The sequence below is a fragment of the Prionailurus bengalensis genome, chromosome B1, assembly GCF_016509475.1.
Source record: "Prionailurus bengalensis isolate Pbe53 chromosome B1, Fcat_Pben_1.1_paternal_pri, whole genome shotgun sequence".
NCBI lineage: Eukaryota > Metazoa > Chordata > Mammalia > Carnivora > Felidae > Prionailurus > Prionailurus bengalensis.
Window position 1 is genome coordinate 6,809,300 of NC_057344.1, and position 18,650 is coordinate 6,827,949.

At 44.1% G+C, this 18,650-nt stretch overlaps 1 protein-coding gene across 1 annotated transcript; it reads right to left on the reverse strand.

The window, feature by feature from the left end:
- Positions 1–14,573: 14,573 nt before the first annotated feature.
- LOC122467454 (beta-defensin 103A-like) lies at positions 14,574–16,207 on the reverse strand. Its single transcript, XM_043553856.1, has 2 exons — positions 16,042–16,207; positions 14,574–14,817 (listed from the first exon to the last, which is right to left on the reverse strand). Exons 1-2 carry the CDS (start codon positions 16,178–16,180, stop codon positions 14,672–14,674), a joined length of 285 nt encoding a protein of 94 aa, XP_043409791.1. The 5' UTR covers positions 16,181–16,207; the 3' UTR covers positions 14,574–14,671.
- Between the last annotated feature and the right edge of the window lie 2,443 nt (positions 16,208–18,650).

The window sequence follows — 18,650 nt, forward strand, 5'->3', positions numbered from 1 at the left end:
TTAGTTTAGTCCCTGCGGCTGTTTCCAATTTTCCACTTTCTCTCCAGCTGCTTTTGGGGAGGGGTGCTTTTCCATATTCTCCCCCCGCCACAGTCTCCATCCTCTCTCCACCTGCAAAGGCGGCTCCCTGCCTGCCACCGGCTTCTCTCTCCCCAAGTTCACCTGTCCACTCCGAGTACCTACTGAATTCTGTGGTTCAGGTTGTGCAGACTGTTGCGTTAATCCTCCAATCGGTTTTCTAGGTGTGTAGGATGGTTTAGTGTTGGTCTGGCTGTATTTCACAGATGTGAGACACACAAAAAGCTTCCATGCTGTTCCCCCAAAGTATTTCTTAATACAGATACTGCACCACTGTGTCCTTGTGGCAAAGGAGTAATACTGACTTGAGTATCCAAGGTAAAACATTGAAATTCCTCCCCATTTCTTCCCTTTCCCCTTCCTACTTTTGCTTCATATTGTTTATACGTCTTTTTCACTGAATGTGAACTTCTAAAGTAACAAGTCCTTCTAAAGTAACAAGTCCTTGAACAGTATGCTGGTATAGAAAGGGCAGTCGAGTATGTGTGTCAATGAATGTGTGCTTGTATGGAAGAACCAATACATAGACGAATGAATAACAGGATGGAGGGAGAAAATAAGGGAGAGAGAAAGAGAGAGGAAGAAAGGACAGACGGACACAGAAGGGGACACAGGGAACCAGACTGCTCTGCGTATCTACCACTGGTCACTATTGTAGGGGAATCAAAAGATAGTTGGCTACTGGGAGCAGACTTCAGAGAGATCATTCAGACTCTGAAGCAAGCAGTAATCTTTGGGGGAATAGAAACAAAAAGGAATTTTGTGTAATATTTAAAGAGCTTTGGGGTTGGACAGTGGTGGGTCCCGTCTTTGCTCTGCCACTTATTAGCTGAGTGATCTTGAAATAACCTTTTCAAGCTCCAGCTTCTCCTTCTGTACACTTGATGCTGACAGAGTGCCACTCTCCTAGCACAAGACATTAGTTTCCTTCCTTCAACATCTGGAATGTCTCAGAAAAGGGCTGCAATTTAAAACTTGCATTTTGATTAAATTGCACTTTTGCTAAGCCTGTGGAACTAGAAGCTTGTAGTGAAACTTTGGCCATTTTTGGCATGGAAGAAAGACGGTCTTGAGAAAGAACCTGGAATTTTAGGTACATGCACACAGTTCCTCTTTGGATTTCACTTGTTAAATTAAAATTTTTTTTAATGTTTATTTTCTGAAGCGGGGATGGGGGGGCGGGATACAGAGCATGCGACGAGGAGGGGCAGAGAGAGAGAGAGGGAGACAGAATCTGAAGCAGGCTCCAGGCTCTGAACTGTCAGCACAGACCCCGACACAGGGTTCGAACCAGCAGACCGCAAGATCATGACCTGAGCTGAAGTTGGATGCTTAACCGACTGAGCCACCCAGGAGCCCCTGGATTTCGCTTACTAAACACATCTATTGCTTAATAAGTTTGCATAATTAAATAAGATAATATTAAGCCTCCTTTGACCTTTACTCCTGTAAAAGAATGGGACAAATTTTTCTTGAATAACTATTATGTGCTAGGAATCTTAAAAATGATATCTTAGTTCGCACAACTGCCATATGAGATAGACATTTTCTTTAAGCAAAGAAATGCAGGTTGGTTGTACAGCTAGTGACAGAGCCTGGATTTGAGCTCTTCGAACTCATTTTATAGTCTTTCCTGCTGAAGAAAGCATGACAGCATTTGCCAGATGAAGGAAGGTAGCTATAGGGAGATAAACAAGTGTGAGTGTGTGTGTGTGTGTGTGTGTGTGTGTGTGTGTGTGCGCGAGGGGAGACAAAGAGGGAGAGGGAGAGAATGACTGAGGAGTTCTGCTTAAAGGTTTTCTAAATTACTGTCATCTATCAACAAGGAAATTGAGGGACACATCAGGCTGGTGCTCCCTGAGCAAGTTGGTCAAATAATTCATCATCCAAACTGGGACACTTGTTAGAATCCAAGGCATTTATTCCTAAATTATGCTAGGATAACAGGCATAAACTGGGACAGCCCCAGGCAATCTGGGATATTGCTACTTTCCCTCTAAGAAAACCTCTTTGTTAACAAGCGCACTTTTCTTGGCTGAAAGTTAGGAAAGGCCTCAAAGCTGATGGTTCTCTGTACAGTGCTCTGTCTTCAGTGCTCTGGAAATGGCCAGGGGCACATTGCCAACCACAAGGGGCTCCTGGGTCACGGAGACTGTTCAGACCTCAGCTTATCTTTGCCTCTCATCCTTCGCCCATGACTACAAGATAACACCCCTCTGTACGTTTGGAAGTAATGCCATCAACTTAATTAGTACGCTCTTCTGGTTTTATACTAAGGAGAAACACACTTTTCCTTCTAGCCATACACCATTCACAATCCTATGCTAATGCTGATATCATTATTACAGATAATTATTCATCTGGGAGGAGACCCAAGAGGGCTCTCTTGCTTCCCTTCTTGGTGGTACAAATTGATCCACCATCGCCAACCCCATCACACTAAGATCACGTCAAATCCTTTTTTAGAAAAATGTTGGGGTACCAATGAGTGTCTTCTTTAATATTTTGGCCCAGGCATAACCTGAGGGTCTGATGAGGACCCATTAACTCACCTTATCCTAGAGCATCTCTTCTGAGCACATCCGTCAACTCCTGTCCCCATTCACTGGGTGCCACCAAAGTGGCCTTCACTGACCCACCTCTCCACCATCTGAAAGAACTAAATCTGCTTCTGACATTTTGTGTGTGTCCAGAAAACAACTTAGCAATAAAATGGTTCTGCTTTTGAATCCTTTGATCCGCATTTGAACCTTTCACCAAGTAGAGATCTATGTTAGTTCAGTGATATGGACCTAAAAATAGGATGAGTGTTTGTAGCAGTCTGTTTAAATAAGTCACACTAGGGGTGCCTGGGTGGCTCATTCGGTTAAGTGTCCAACTTCAGCTCAGGTCATGATCTCACAGCTCATGGATTCCAGCCCCACGTTGGGCTCTGTGTTGACAGCTCCGAGCTTGGAGCCTGCTTCAGATTCTGTCTGTCTCTCTCTCTCTCTCTGCCCCTTCCTTGCCCACGCTCTCTCTATCTCTTTTAAAAATAAATAAACATTAAAAATAAATAAATAGGGGCGCCTGGATGGCTCAGTCGGTTGAGCGACTTTGGCTCAGGTCATGATCTCACAGTCCGTGAGTTCCAGCCCAGTGTCGGGCTCTGTGCTGACAGCTCAGAGCCTGGAGCCTGCTTTGGATTCCGTGTCTCCCTCTCTCTCTGCTCCTCCCCCGCTCATGCTCTGTCTCTCTCTCTCTCTGTCACAAATAAATAAACATTAAAAATAAATAAATGAGTCACACTTAAATCTACATAGTAGCTCTGAGGCTTTTTACTTTTACTGGCCCCAGTGACAGTACTTTTATAATGATACTAATAATAGCAATAATAATAGAAGAAAAAGAAAAGGATAGGCTGAAAGCTTTTGTCCTGTCTCCTACACCTGTACACTGAAAGCCATCCTTTTTATTAATTCTCTAAACATTATGCGTCATTCCCACCCCTTCTTTGGCCGCTGATGGCTCTCTCCTGAACACCACCTACCTTCCAGTTGTCTCCTCCACACTTCCCAAGCTGTCTGCTGCCTGTCCTTCCAGGCAGGGATGCCCAAGAGCAGCTGCCCTTTGCCGCATAACTAGGGGTCAGATCAACAATGCGCCAAGGGAGGGCTGAGCGAGATCGCGTGGGATGCATTGTGATCCCTTATTGACTGGAGCCATTTGGTGAGAGGAGGGGCAGGAGCCAGACCTGAGTGGTGTCAGGCCCCCAGAGGAGGAGGGAAGGAGGTGGAGACAGACTAGACACTCCTTCCAAAGGGCTTTGCTGCGAAACTAAGCAAAGACAAGAAGTAACAGCTGATCAGTGACGTAATGTCAAAGAAACGGTGTGTTTGTTTTTAGTTTTTATGGATTCAATAGAGGGACAAGAGGGACAGCAGGGGACAGTGTCATCCATGAGAAAGGAAGAGAAAGAAGTGGACCAAAATAGAAAGGTTCGCTTTAGACCGGAGCGTGAGCCCATTAGTTCATGATTCACATAGAAACGCCACCCTCTTCTTGCTACTGAAACCAGAAAGGTATTCCTCCCATGTGAGAGTCCTAAGAAGACACATAGGAATGTTATGACTTAAATAAAACATTAATAGATTTTATAGGGTAAAACTTCAAAATTTAGAAAAAATGAAAATGCCCACAAAGAAGATGATAAAAGTCTGGTAAACAGTAGAGCCAAATCACATTTAAAATCAGACCAATGGGACACCTGGGTGGCTCAGTCGGTTAAGCATCTGACTTCAGCTCAGGTCATGATCTCACACTCTGTGAGTTCGAGCCCTGCGTCAGGCTCAGTGCTGGCAGCTCAGAGCCTGGAGCCTACTTTGGGTTCTGTGTCTCCCTCTCTCTCTGCCCCTCCCCTGCTCATGCTCTGTCTCTCTCTCTCTGTCAAAAATAAATAAATATTAAAAAAAAAATCAGACCAAGGCCAATCGATACTAAAACGGGCTGAAAATAAAGAATAAAAGGGATGTGAGGCATCTGAGGTTTAAAAAAAATTTTTTTTAACGTTTATTTATTATTGAGAGACAGAGACAGAGCATGAGCATGGGAGGGGCAGAGAGAGGGGGAGACACAGAATCCAAAGCAGGCTTCAGGCTCTGAGCTGTCAACACAGAGCCCGATGCTGGACTTGGGCCCACAAGCTGTGAGATTGTGATCTGAGCTGAAGTCGGACATTTAACCGACTGAGCCACCCAGGCACCCAAGGCATCTGAGGTTTTAGATCAAGATGACAACTGTGGCCCACGAGATGAAAAGGAGGACAGGCTTGTGGCTGTTCATGAACAGTGATTCAGAACTGGGAGCAAAAAATGAAAAATTTAAACTAGAAGTAGAATGAAGATTTTTGAAGTCAAGGGAAATCTTGAATGCCAGGGAACATAGGGGAAAAAATGCAGGTTTTGATTTCATGCCTGGGGTAAGGAAAGCTGAAGGGTTTTAAGATTAATGTTTGAAAGTATGATCTGTAAGATCCCTTTCAAGTTGTCGCAGAGTAATTTTTGTGGGGATGAGGAAGAGATTGATAAAGCTTTATGTGGCCTCATCAGGTGATGAAGCTCTGGGGGACGGGGGGGGGGGTGGGGGATGATTCTGAGGGTGTGATTTCACTCCCTTTCATATGTGTCGGGAAAGCACCAAGTAGCACAGGGACCCTCAGAAGGAGGGGACGTTAGCAGAGGCATCATGGGCTTTTGTGTGAATAAATATAAAAGTGTGTACAATCTACAACAAGGTGGCACCCCTCCATTAGCTCTGTAGCTCACTAAATAAACCCAGGTGTTGGATCTTTGGTCTACACCTTGTATGCTCACAACATATAATTTTTAAGTGCTAAACTAAGACTTCATAGTTTAAGACATAAGTTACCTTCACAAAAACAACAACAAAAACCATAGGAAATGGAGTAGTGGGTTTGCACTGAGAATCCAAACCACTCATTCAAGGAAGCTTTTCTCCAAGTCGGGAAAGCGGGATGCCAACTTATAAATGCTGTGTAAATATAAGCATTCAAGGGCACGATGCAGGCCTTCTGCAAAAGAACATGGAGTTTCCATATTCTTTATGTTCTGTAACTCTGCCCCCCTGTTGTGTTTCACTGGGAGAGGATTGGGATGAGACCAGTGGGACCAGTGCTGTCCCACAGGACATTCTGCCATGATGGGAGTATTCTACATCTGTGGGGTCCAACATGGCAGCCATTGGCCACACTGAGCATTTGAGCAGGTATGACTGAGGATCTGAATTTTAAATTCTGTTAACTTTTAACTAAAGCTTATATTTAAGTGGCTGCCTGCAGCTAGTGTCTACTGTAATAGACAGTGCAGGCTTAGACGCAACGCAATATGCTGCTGATCATAAGATTAGACCTTTCTTGGCTGGCGGCCATCTGTCTCCATTCCTGCCACCTATCAGAGTTTCTGGCCCATTGTTGCCGCTTAGTATTCGTGAAGGCATGAGTTTATGACAGATGTTCTCTATTAGTGTTTATTAACACTGTTAGGATCTATTTTCCTGTAGTTTGTGAATTTCTCACTTTGCTTGGAAGGTGACAGTCTAATTAATAAGATAGTCATAGCTGGAAGATAAGTGAAAGGCCTTCCAGTCCGGGAAAATCAAAGAGCTTGGTTGTTTGGCCACAATGACCAAATCTTTCAGGAGGGCTGTGTTGAGAAAGATTCTGAGGCCACATGGAGGCATCTCAGCAAACAGTGGAAAAATGTCACCATTGATGCATTACACGGTTGGGACGTGGGTGTAAAGAGGGGAAGGAGAGGTGTCCTGTTATCTATTGCTGCAAAACAAATCAGCCCCAAACCTAGCTCTTTTAAAAGTTGTTATTTTGGGGCACCTGGGTGGTTCTGTTGTCTGAGTGTTCGATTGTTGATTTTGGCCCAGGTTGTGATCTCGTGGTTTGTGGGTTCAAGCCCCACATTTGTCTCTGTGCTGACAGCATGGAGCCTGCTCAGTATTCTCTCCCCCCCCCCCCCCGCCCCTCCCCTGTTTGCGCTCTCTCTTTCAAAATACATAAATAAACTTCAGAAATTATTATTTCATCATTCTCTCTCATGGTCCTAGAGATAAAGCAGGATCAGCTGGGTGTCTGGAGCTAAGAAATGCTCACGAGTTGGCAGGCAGATGAGGTCGGAACCATCTCGTGGCTCGTGCACACACCTGGCACCAGGGCTGGGAGGCTCCTTGCGGGGACTGGTGGAGCTGGAGCCTGTTTGGCATCTGTTTCTCCACGTGTCTCTCAAGCCACACTTTGCAGCCAGCCTTGTCACACAGGGCCTTGGGACTCCCATGGCGTGTGTCCTGGGAAAGGGAAAGCCAGGTGTGGCTTTGTGACCTCAGGGCCCCCTCAGTGGCCCCTCACTGCTTTGACATCTCCCTCAGCTGACACAGTCACAAAGGCCTGAGGGGTCCCAGGGCAGGGGGACTCGGACTGCACCTCTTGGTGGGAGCTGGCATGGGCCTGTGTCTGGAATACACAGTTTGCCATGTGCAGAAGCAGAGTGGAGGCAACGTTGCTAGATAACAATTCATTGTTTCAAATGGTTTTCCCACATCATTTGAGACCAGCTCTGCTGCCCTGGTTACAGGCTGGAGTTGAGTTTGACCTCCTGGAATAAAGATGACGGGGCCACTCAAGAACGAGCCCCGCCTGTCTTCCGGAACACCTGAGCCACACCCCTCCTAGCTGCTTCCTGGAGCCCTGGCAGTGGCCTCTGGTGGGAACAGTAGAGTGCTCCTTCCTATTTCTGTTCGCTCATTTACACAACCATCCACTCTACCCACGCAAGACACATAATGCCTCCATCGTCCTTCCGTGTCCATCCCAAGGAGGATTGTCTTTTTTTAGGGCCCATTCTGTAAGAGGTGGCTGAGCAGACTCAGTAAAAAAGAATTGACTGCAGTCTTTAAAATTAATATATGTTTCCTCTGGTCTCTATAGTTGTAACAACACTATAGGATATCTATCCTAAAAGATGAGAAAAGAGGGGTGCCTAGGTGGCTCAGTCGGTTAAGCGTCTGACTTTGGCTTAGGTCATGACCTCACGGCTCGCGGGTTCGAGCCCCGTGTCGGGTTTTGTGCTGACAGCTCAGAGCCTGGTGCCTGCTTCAGATTCTCTGTCTCCCTCTCTCTGCTCCTCCCCTGCTCGTGCTCTGTCTCTTTCTCTCAAAATAAATAAAGAAATTAAATAAAGAAAGAAATATTAAGAAAATAATTTTTTAAAAACATGAGAAAAGAGAGCTTTAAAGCTTTTGAATAACTCATGCATTTTTTGCTCCTTTATCTGGTAACCATCGTGATAATCATTGTGATAATGTTAATGAGAGTAATACAATAGCTACAATCCACCAACCCCCTTTTCTGTGTCCAGAACCGTGCTTAGCACTCCGCAAGTAACATCCCAGTAAGTTCATGTAACTGGCACAAAGCCAAATCCCCCAACCTCCTGGCATCAGCCTTTCCTTTTGCATCTGAATCACACACCGAAATCTCCAGCCCTCAGAAATGTGGGTTGGTAAATCCCTTTCCAGTATTTCTTAGGTTCCCAGGGTGCTTGTGCTCAACTGATACTGTGCCTGATCTCAGGCTGCCAGCGTCCCTCACCACGTCTGGATCCGCGTTCCTGCACCAGCTCCTTCCGGCTCAGTGTGGTACTTGCCTTGTTTATCTGCTCAGATCCCAAACCCCAAAGGCCATTGTATGTGACAAAGTCTTGTGAATGCTGGAAACAATGGATGGGGCAGATGTGTGAGTCACTGCCAGAAACAGAAAATTAGCAAGGGACATGACCCCCATTTTCCGTCACCTCCTCCTCCAGACTGTCCCTCTGGCATCCCTTTCCTGCCCTTGTCTGTCCCCATAGGACATCAGAATATGCCACCCCAAATATGCCACTTAGACATAAAGATTATTTTAAGCTGAAGGCAATTGAGAAATAGCAGATGTCAAAACAAAAGCCCACAACTCTCTGCTCTCCCCTACCATTTGCCCGAAAGCAAGCCTAGACTTGTACTGAGGACTCTAGATGTTTACCCGCCCAGAGACAGCTGAGAGGCACCCACATAACAAACCTGGTTAACATAACATAGTTACTTACCTTCCCACGTTGCACCCTGAAATCCTAAACTCCTTTTCCTTTGTCTTGTCACTTCTCTGCATTATTGTTCTCTGCTATGATGCTCTATAAGCCCCAGGTTCTAATCTCCCCTCAGAGTTACTCATCACTGAGTTTCTCCCACATGTATGCACATGCCACATGTTAATAAATTATATTTTTCTCACATCAATCTATCTTTTTTTTAAGTTATATTTATTTTGAGAGAGAGAGAAAGCAGAGGATGGGCAGAGAAAGAGGGAGAGAGAGTCCCAAGCAGGCTCCCAGTGCAGGGCTTGATCCCATGAACTGTGAGATCATGACTCAAGCTGAAATGAAATCAGGCACTCAACCAACTGAGCCACCCGGGTGTCCCCTTAGGTCAATCTATTTTTTTGTCAGACAAATTTACTTTCCTAGGTCCCAGCTAAGAACCTCAGAAGGTACAGAAAAGGACCTTTCTTTCTCTCAACCTCTCATGGGTCTGAGTCCCTGATGGTGTCTATACAGCTTCCTAATGAAAAACTAAACTTTTATTTTCAAAGCATAGATCCATTTGGTGTTTATTTTCCTTTTCCTCCATATTACATACATCTCCAAAAGCTTTGCTGGAGCCAACCAAATTCCTCATTAATACTTACCTGAGGGGCGCCTGGGTGGCTTAGTTGGTTAAGCCTCCAACTTCGGCTCAGGTCGTGATCTCATGGTTCATGGGTTTGAGCCCTACACTGAGCTCTGTGCTGACAGCTCAGAGCCTGGAGCCTGCTTCGGATTCTGTGTCTCCCTCTCTCTCTGCCCCTCCCCTGCACATGCTCTGTCTCTCAAAAATAAATAAATGTTAAGTATTTTAAAAAATACTCACTTGAGAAAGTTGGAAATAAGACCGAATTATTCATCGGATCATAAAAACACACCTGACTGCTGCAGACCATATTTTTCAGTGAGCTGGGAAATCTGTATTTACTAACACCATTTCATACTCCTCAGTCTATTCTTCCATTAATTTTTAAAATAAAAATTGTATATATTTAAGGTATAGAAAATAATTTGCTATATGCATGTAGAGAAATGATGGCTACAGTCAAGCTAATTAACATATCTCCTCACATAGTTACCATCTCTCGTGTATGCTGAGAGCACCTGAAATCTACTCTCTTAGCAAATTTCCAGGGTTCGATATAAAATTATGAACTAGACTCCTATGCCGCACACAAGATCGCTAGACCAATTTGTCTTACATAACTCTCTGCCCCTGTAACCACCATCCTACTCTCTGCTTCTACGTATTCAACTCTTTTAGATTCTATGTATCAGTGACAACATGCAGGTCTTTTTCCTTTCTGTGTCTGCCTTATTTCACTTAACATTTTGCCTTCATTGTTGTCCCTGTTGTCTCAAACGATAGGATTTCCTTCTTTCTAATGGCTGGTTAATATTCCATTGTATGTATATCACAATTCTTTATCCATTTATCCATTGATGGACACTTAGGTTGTTTCCATATCTTGGTTATTGTAAATAATGCTGCAGTGAGTATGAGGGTGCATATATCTCTTCAAGGTCCTGGTTTTGTTTCCCTTAGTATATACCCAGAAGTGGGATTGCTAGATCATATAGTCTGCCTGCCTGCCTTCCTTCCTTTCTTCTGTCCTTCCTTCCTACCTTCCTTCCTTCCCTCCATCCTTCCTTCCTTTTTCTTCCTTCCTTTTTGTTTTTCTTTCTTTTCTTTCTTTCTTTTCTTTCCTTCCTTCCTTCCCCCTTTCCTTTCCTTTCCTTTCCTTTCCTTTCCTTTCCTTTCCTTTCCTTTCCTTTCCTTTCCTTTCTTTCTTGGAACCCACGTACTGTTTTCCATAGTGGCCATATCAATTTACATTCCCACCAATAGTTAACCAGAGTTCCCTTTTCTCTACATCCTTGCCAACATCTGTTTTTATTTTTTTATGCTAGCCATTTTAGCATGTGTGAGGAGATATCTCATTGTGTTTTTGCATTTTCCTGATGATTAGTGACGTTGAGCATCGTTTCATGTGTCTAATGACCACACAGAACAAAGGAAACAACAAAAGGAAAAGGTAACCTACAGGTTGGGAAAGAATGTTTGCAAACCACATATGTGATAAGGGGTTAACATCCAAAATTTGTAAGGAAAACATACAACTTGATAGTAAAATTACACATAACCTGATTTAAAAATGGGCAAAGGACCCAAATAGACATTTTCCAAAGAAAAAGTACAAATGACCATTGGAATTTACATAGTGATTGCATTGAATATACAGCTGCTTTTGGCAGCATATCTTATTTCCTTTTTTAATTTTTCAATATTTATTTAGTTTTGAGAGAGAGAGATACCGAGTCAAGCAGGGGAGGGGCAGAGAGAGGGAGACACAGAATCTGAAGCAGGCTCCAGGCTCCCAGCTATCAGCACAGAACCCCGCACAGGGTCAAACTCATGAACTGTGAGATCATGACCTGAGCTGAAGCCTGACGTTTAACCAACTGAGCCACCCAGGCGCCCCAGCATATCTTAAACTTAAGAGAAATCAAAGAGGCTGTGGCCTGACCTTGCAGGAGGTAATGATGAGGGTGTGAATTACTGTCATCTGGTGGAGACTCTGTCCATATCACCCGGAGATGCCCAAATGTTCTTTCACATTTTCCTTTCTGCCTTAAGGGAGTGTGTATATCTGAGGCATCTTGTGATTTACTTTTATTTCTTTCCCCGTTTAATGAACCTACTTTGGGCGCTAACGATGTTACGATCTTCTCAAAGAGAAGATTAAAAAAAATTTTTTTTTTACTATGTGTCCATTTTATTCACCTTTATCCTTTTTACTTTGGTTTTACCTCCCTTTGTTCTAGTTCCTTAGGGTAGAAATTCATTCACATTGTTAATTTGTGGGCTTTAGTCATGTCTATATTAAAAGCATTCGATGCTATAAATTTCTCTCTGAGCACTGTTTAAGCTACATTCCCACAAATTTTGGTACGTTGTTTTCATTCTTGATGGGTTTAAAATATTTTCTAACTTCCCATGTGATTTCTTCTTTTTACCCACTAGAAGCATGTTGATTAATTTCCACATTTTTTGAGGATTTTTCCAGATATCTTTCAGTTACTGATATCTTTGTAAATTCTACTGTGGACAGACACAGTGTGTGTCTCTCTATGGTATACATTGAATAATTTTAAATTGTTTTGATTTTTAAGACTTGTGTTATAGCCCAGTATGGGCTGTATTATATAACATTTTAGAGGATTCTGTGATTATTGCATAGTGTCCTATAAATTTCAGTTAGGTCACACTGCATGATACTGTTCATGTCTTCTATATATTATTACTGATACTTTTTTCTGCTTTTTCTTTTCACTATAAATGAAATGTCACAGTATCTACTAGTAATTGCTAATGTGTCAATTTCTCCTCCCCTTTATATCAGTTTTCCTTTAAGACTTTTGGGATTTTGTTATGAAGAGCATTCTAATTTAGTATTATATTATGTAATATATGTTATTGGTGAATTAACCACTTTATGACTGGGAAAAATATCCCCTTTTATTCCTGGTAATACTTCTTCTAAAATCTACTTTGATTTATAGGCAATTAGCCAACATAGTTAATTCTGTTTTCTTCAGATCAATGTTTCCTTAGCCTGTTTCCATTCTTTTATTTTTAATCTATCTTTGTCTTTCCATTTGATATCTCACATAAGTTTCTTATAGACAGCATGTATCTTATCCTATTAAAAATTTTTTTTTAATATTTATTTATTTTTGGGAGAGAGAAAGAGAGAGCATGAGTGGAGTAAAGGCAGAGAGAGAGGGAGACACAGAATCCAAAGCAGGCTCCAGGCTCTGAGCTGTCAGCACAGAGCCCGATGCGGGGCTTACCCATAAACCCCAAGATCACGACCTGAGCCAAAGCTGGCTGCTTAACCGACTGAGCCACCCAGGTGCCCTTCTTATTATCTTATTTTTTAAGGAGCTGACAGTCTCTTCATTTGACATAGAATCTTAGCTGATCATGTAGAGCCAAATTTCCATCTGGCATTATTCTTCTGCCCAAAGAAAAAAAAATTAATAGTGCAGGTTTTCTGGTGAGAAATTTTGTTAGCTTTTTGTTGCTTAAAAATTTTTACCTTATTTTAAAAATAGACTTGGGGTGCCTGGGTGGCGCAGTCGGTTGAGCGTCCAACTTCAGCCAGGTCATGATCTCGCGGTCCGTGAGTTCGAGCCCCGCGTCGGGCTCTGGGCTGATGACTCAGAGACTGGAGCCTGTTTCCGATTCTGTGTCTCCCTCTCTCTCGGCCCCTCCCCCGTTCATGCTCTGTCTCTCTCTGTCCCAAGAATAAATAAACGTTGAAAAAAAAAATTTAAAAATAGACTTTATTTTTTAGAGCAGTTTTAGGCTCATAGAAAACTGAGCAGAAGGTACAGAGATTTCACACATCTCTCCTGTCTTCACACTCGCACAGCCTCCCCATCCACATCTGGCCAAATTGGTGCACCTGCATTGACATATCATTACCACCCAGAGTAATTCCAGAACAGTTCACACTAGGGCTCCAGAGGAGGGCTACAAATGCCATCCCTTTGTGAGGACTCTCTCCACCCTCCTGGTGGGAATGCACGTGTTCCAGACCGGTGTGTGTTCCTGGAATTGTCCATCCAATCCCTGTTGGGTGTTTTTGTTTTCCTCTGAGCTTGCCAAATTTAACCCCAGGGTGCTGAGCCCGGCACTCTGGCCAAGATTCAAGACAGTCCTCTTCTGCACTTGGGAGCTCCGTCCTCATCCAGATGCCCCTTTCCGGTTCTCCATGCCAGGAATGCAGGGGTCTTGGGCTGCCTGAACTTTGACCCATCTCTGGTCTGCTTGGCTTCTTCTTCCCTGTGCTCTGGCCTGGAACCTGCTTCCCGCAGGAGACTGGAGACTCTCACCGGCCTCCACAGCCACGGTCTCACACTGCTGAATGTGCAGCGTCTGGAACAGCAGTCTGGCATCTCTGTCTGCTTACCCAGCTGCATCCTGTAGGAGGGCAGTTCCCACAGCTGTTCATCCTTTTTCGATGGGAAGTGGGATCCCGGCTCTTCTCTGCAGGAGTCTGCTCCCCTCTTCCTGACAGCCGGGTTCTCTTGCCTTTGTATAGGGCTGGTGATGGGGAAGATGGGCCTGCTTCTCCATCTCCTGGAACCATCCGTTCCAACCATCCGTCGGGAGAACACTGTTCAAACCATAGCATCTTCAAGCCACTGGAATGTACCTCACTAAACCGTCTGAGCAGCTGTTGTGCTCCAGGCACTTTATGAGGTTCCAGACAGGAGTAAGACAAGGTCCTTGCCCTTAAAAAGTGATGCAACCAAATACGGAGATTGGAAATATGCAAATGTATAGGATGCAGAGATCAAGCAAGATTCATTGAAGGAGCACTGGGTCAGAACCCTGCAGTGAATCAGAGGAAATCTCCTATTCTTTCTGGAAAGAGGCACTCTTTTTAAGAAGGAGGCAGGATCTGCAATGGCCTCGGGTGGGGGGCGGGGGGGATGGGTTGAAGTTTGCAGAAGGGTGATTGCATGCCAGCGACGTGGTCAGCCAGAGCAGAGGCACCGGTGACAGGAAGGCAAAGGAAATATTTCAGGAAGCACAGGCAGTCCAGTTTCACCGGGATACATAATTTGCAAAAAAGGGAATCAAATCTGATAAGCCTTGGAAAATAAGCTCAGGTCCCCTGGGGGATTCCCCCAGATTTTCCTGTGTTTGAATTAAAGGTGAGCCCAGTAACACTTTCTAAGCTATCAGTTTGGTAACAATGACCACAATAACCAGAATTAAAAAAATAATCAAGCTCCTAATTGTTTTGAGAAAAATATTTAATTTGATTTTGCTTCTACAAACTTCCAGGAGGCATCTCACAACACTTTACAACACTCCCATCGCGTTTCTGGATTTTTTATTTCTTTCTTCGGCAGCACTTTCGGCCGCTGAGAGAGCATCGGCCGATTTGCTCCTCCTTTGGAAGGCAGGTTAGCAGAGCGCACCGGCCGCTTCTCAAACTGCAAAACTGCTTCTGCAGGAGGCTTATAATTCCTCCATTTCCTGTAGTGAAAAAAACAGGACACATGGAAGGCTTGGTCCAAGCACAAGGCTTTTGGAATTCCCCAAACAACTGGTCTGCTACCTTTCTTGTATCCACCCCCCCCCCCCCACACCCCCGCCCAAGCCCCAACCCTCCCCGCCCGCCGCCCCCCCAGCCTCTCCTGCCCTCAATATACACTTCTATTTAGGGTCTGGTAGTTGGAAAGTGAATTCAGTTATAATCCTAGTTGTATACCTCATGGGGTGAACATACACATTTCTTCCGATTAAGCAATGAGAAAACACATGGTATAAAGATACTGGTTAGGGGGCGCCTGGGTGGCACAGTCGGTTAAGGGTCCGACTTCAGCCAGGTCACGATCTCACCGTCTGTGAGTTCAAGCCCCGCCTCAGGCTCTGGGCTGATGGCTCGGAGCCTGGAGCCTGTTTCCGATTCTGTGTCTCCCTCTCTCTCTGCCCCTCCCCCGTTCATGCTCTGTTCATGCTCTGTCTCTCTCTGTCCCAAAAATAAATAAAAGACGTTGAAAAAAAAAAAAAATAGATACTGGTTAGGATTTGGTAGATGCCAATTTGTAATTTCCTTTTTAAATAAAATATTATTCCAATCACTATTAATCACTCAAGGGAATTGTTTGTTTTTCTTTTATTTTAGGGTATCTTTTTTTTTTTGTTACCCTTTCTTTCTTTTTTTTTTTTTCTATAAAATGAGAAGTAAAGTAGGGGAAGGACTAAGCAACCAGTCAACTGGGCTTCTGTGGGCCACAGCTCAGCCGAGGACCACCGAGGTGGCCGTGGGGAAGGGGCGTGGCCACTGGGAGCACCCAAGGGCTGGGGTGGTCGTGGTCCCCTGGGTCTCAAGAGGCCCAAAGACTCTACTTGGAACCAGCAAGCTAGTAACTGGGAGTCTGTGCTTCTGCGTTCAGATTAAATCAGTCTTTCCTGTTGGTGTTAAAGGTTTTTGTATCATTCTCTTTATGTCTCATGAACAAGTAAAACCATCTTTCCATGAAGGAGTGGTCTTTGTGAGCAATGTAGTCTCTGAGGAGTGGATCAGAAAGGACTGAGAAAACTGCTTCAAGGTCCCTGATGATTCTCAACAGAAAAAAAAATGGTGACGTCTGTTCCCATACAACAAATCTCCTTGGTCTAAAGTTCCCTGGAGGATGGGGAGGGACTGACCTCTTCGCAACTGTTTCAACCCGCTCACCTCCCGACCCATCTTACCTGGAACAGGCATCAAGAACAGGAAGGGCAACACGAAGAGGAGATAATAGATTCTCATGGCCGGCAGGCTTCGCAGCACGCTGAGACTGGGTGGGAAGGTGTGTTCGTCCACTTTATAAGGATTGCAGGACACAGCCATAGGTACAAGTAAGCAACGGCTGCAATTCCTGTAATAGTACAGTGATGACAATATGACGTGTTTCCTGATGCTTCATGCCAGTGTCTCTTACCCCACAGACCACGCCCACTCACCCCAAGTTAATTGCAAACCTAAAGGGTGAAGCAAACTTGATGTGAGCACACAGCCATCCCGATGCCCTCTAGGCATCAGGTCCAGGTCTGGCTCAGAGCTGGTTATAGATATGGGTGGGAAAGACCCCTCCTCTTGGGAGCCATCCTAGGGCATGTAGTCTGGAGCTGCCTTGTCCCCACTGTGGTATTTATGAGCCTTCTTCTTAAAGCCCTGGGTGAATCCGAAGCTCACCCGGGACCAAAGCAGTCCAGCTTTGGACATATTCAGAATCTAGGTGTAAACTCAGGTTGGGTCACATCCTAAGCCTGCACAGGTATGCCTGAAATTGAGATAGAATGGGATCAGCTTCCAGATAGGAGAGGGAGGAGAAATGGGGCACTTTCCAGAGTCCCTGACCCTATGCTCCTTGGCGTGTGATGCAGGACAATAACTTGGGTGAAACACGGCTTACACGTCATCATTATCTGAAAACTGTCAAATTCATGAGTCAAGGTGTCTCATTTTCCCTCCTCAGAGAAGGAAAATGCTGGGATGATGTATTCGGTGGACTGGCACCTCTTCCTTGTTGATGACACTCCCTATACAAATGAGGGCCATGGGAAGGCACATTTAAGACTTCTAGTTATTCATGGCTCAAGAGCATTCAAGGAAGTCCAGAGATCAGGTGATTTCTACTGGATATTAATTTGATGTCTAAAGGGCCAACTTTTTTTTTTTTTAATGATTAGACTTAAATATTAAGGAATCCATCAGTAGGTTATATTTGTCAATAGACTGTTTAATTGGGACCTGAAGTCACCATGACATTGCCTGGCTGTTGCATTGTGCGAATGCACTTAAAACAGATCCACTGAGGTCCCGGGGTATATTAGTTCTGGGACTGTGTATTTGGGATCTTGGTGCACTCATCGGGTTCTGTAAACACACTCTGAACCCCTCCTATCGATACAGACAAGTGCCACGTGCTTGGGGTCACATAAGCCATAGACGGGGGAGTTCTGATAAGTGTCATAGTAAGGGCTCCAGCACAGGGCTGTGGAAAGGTGGAAGAAAGGTAATTTAGAGTAAAAGGCAGGTTTAGATAATTTAAAAACAGTTTGGACTTGTAGACACTTCATCTTTTTTTTTTTTAATATTTTTTCTTTTCTTTTCTTTTTTAAATTTACATCCAAGTTAGCATATAGTGCAACAAAGATTTCAGGAGTAGATTCCTTAGTGCCCCTTACCCATTTAGCCCATCCCCCCTCCCACAACCCCTCCAGTAACCCTCTGTTTGTTCTTCATATTGAAAAGTCTCTTCTGTTTTGTCCCCCTCCCTGTTTTGATATTATTTTTGCTTCCCTTCCCTTATATCCATCTGTTTTGTCTCTTGAAGTCCTCATATGAGTGAAGTCATATGATATTTGTCTTTCTCTGACTAATTTTGCTTAGCATAATACCCTCTAGTTCCATCCACATACTTGCAAATGGCAAGATTTCATATATATATGAATAAATATATATATACTCATATATATATTCATATATATATATATATATATATATATATATATATATATATCTCCATTCATCCGTCGATGGACATTTGGCTCTTTCCATACTTTGGTTATTGTTGATAGTGCTGCTATAAACATTGGGGTGCAGGTGCCCCTTCGAAACAGCATATCTGTATCCCTTGGATAAATACCTAGTAGTGCAATTGCTGGGTCGTAGGGTAGTTCTGTTTTTAATTTTTTGAGGAACCTCCATACTGTTTTCCAGAGTGGCTGCACCAGTTTCAAAGCAGATATTTTTAAATGGGGAAGGAAGTGAGTGTGGGGCAGGGTGGGTGGTGGCTGTACAGACAGCCTTGCTCAGGCTTACACAGGATAAAAAGGAGGGTGGGGTGGGTGTTGTAGAGAAGCAATACCTGCTTTCAGCCCAGGTGCAGGGCCAGAGTCATCTGAGCATCAGGTCACCGGGAATGATTTACTTTTCCACAAGGGACATAGACCTCCACAGTGAACTCTTGGTCTGACTGGTTCCTTCCAAGACCGAAAGGCATTTCTAAGGCAATGCACTATTTTATAAGAGGTTCTTTGGGAATGAAAGCCATTATTCCTCATCAGCTAATTTGGAAGCAGGGGCCTCGGGGAAGAGCTATGGCAGTAGCACCCTCCACACTACCAAATGAATTTTGAGAACGTTTATGAAAGTTATGTGTGTTTGTGGTAAAAATTCAAACACCAGAAGAGTTAGACAAGGTTCTTCACTTTTCCTCTGCTGGTAACTGCAGTTTGTCTTTTTTGTGGCTTATTATACTTTTTTTTTTTTTTTTAATGTCAAAAGTACTTTTGGCCTCTCAAGTACTAGCAGT

Coding starts and splice junctions, on each gene's coding strand:
- LOC122467454 (XM_043553856.1), bottom strand. CDS start 16,180: ATGGCTGTGTCCTGCAATCCTTATAAAGTGGACGAACACACCTTCCCA. Junction 14,818..16,041: donor GTTCTTGATGCCTGTTCCAG/GTAAGATGGGTC, acceptor TTTTCACTACAG/GAAATGGAGGAATTATAAGC.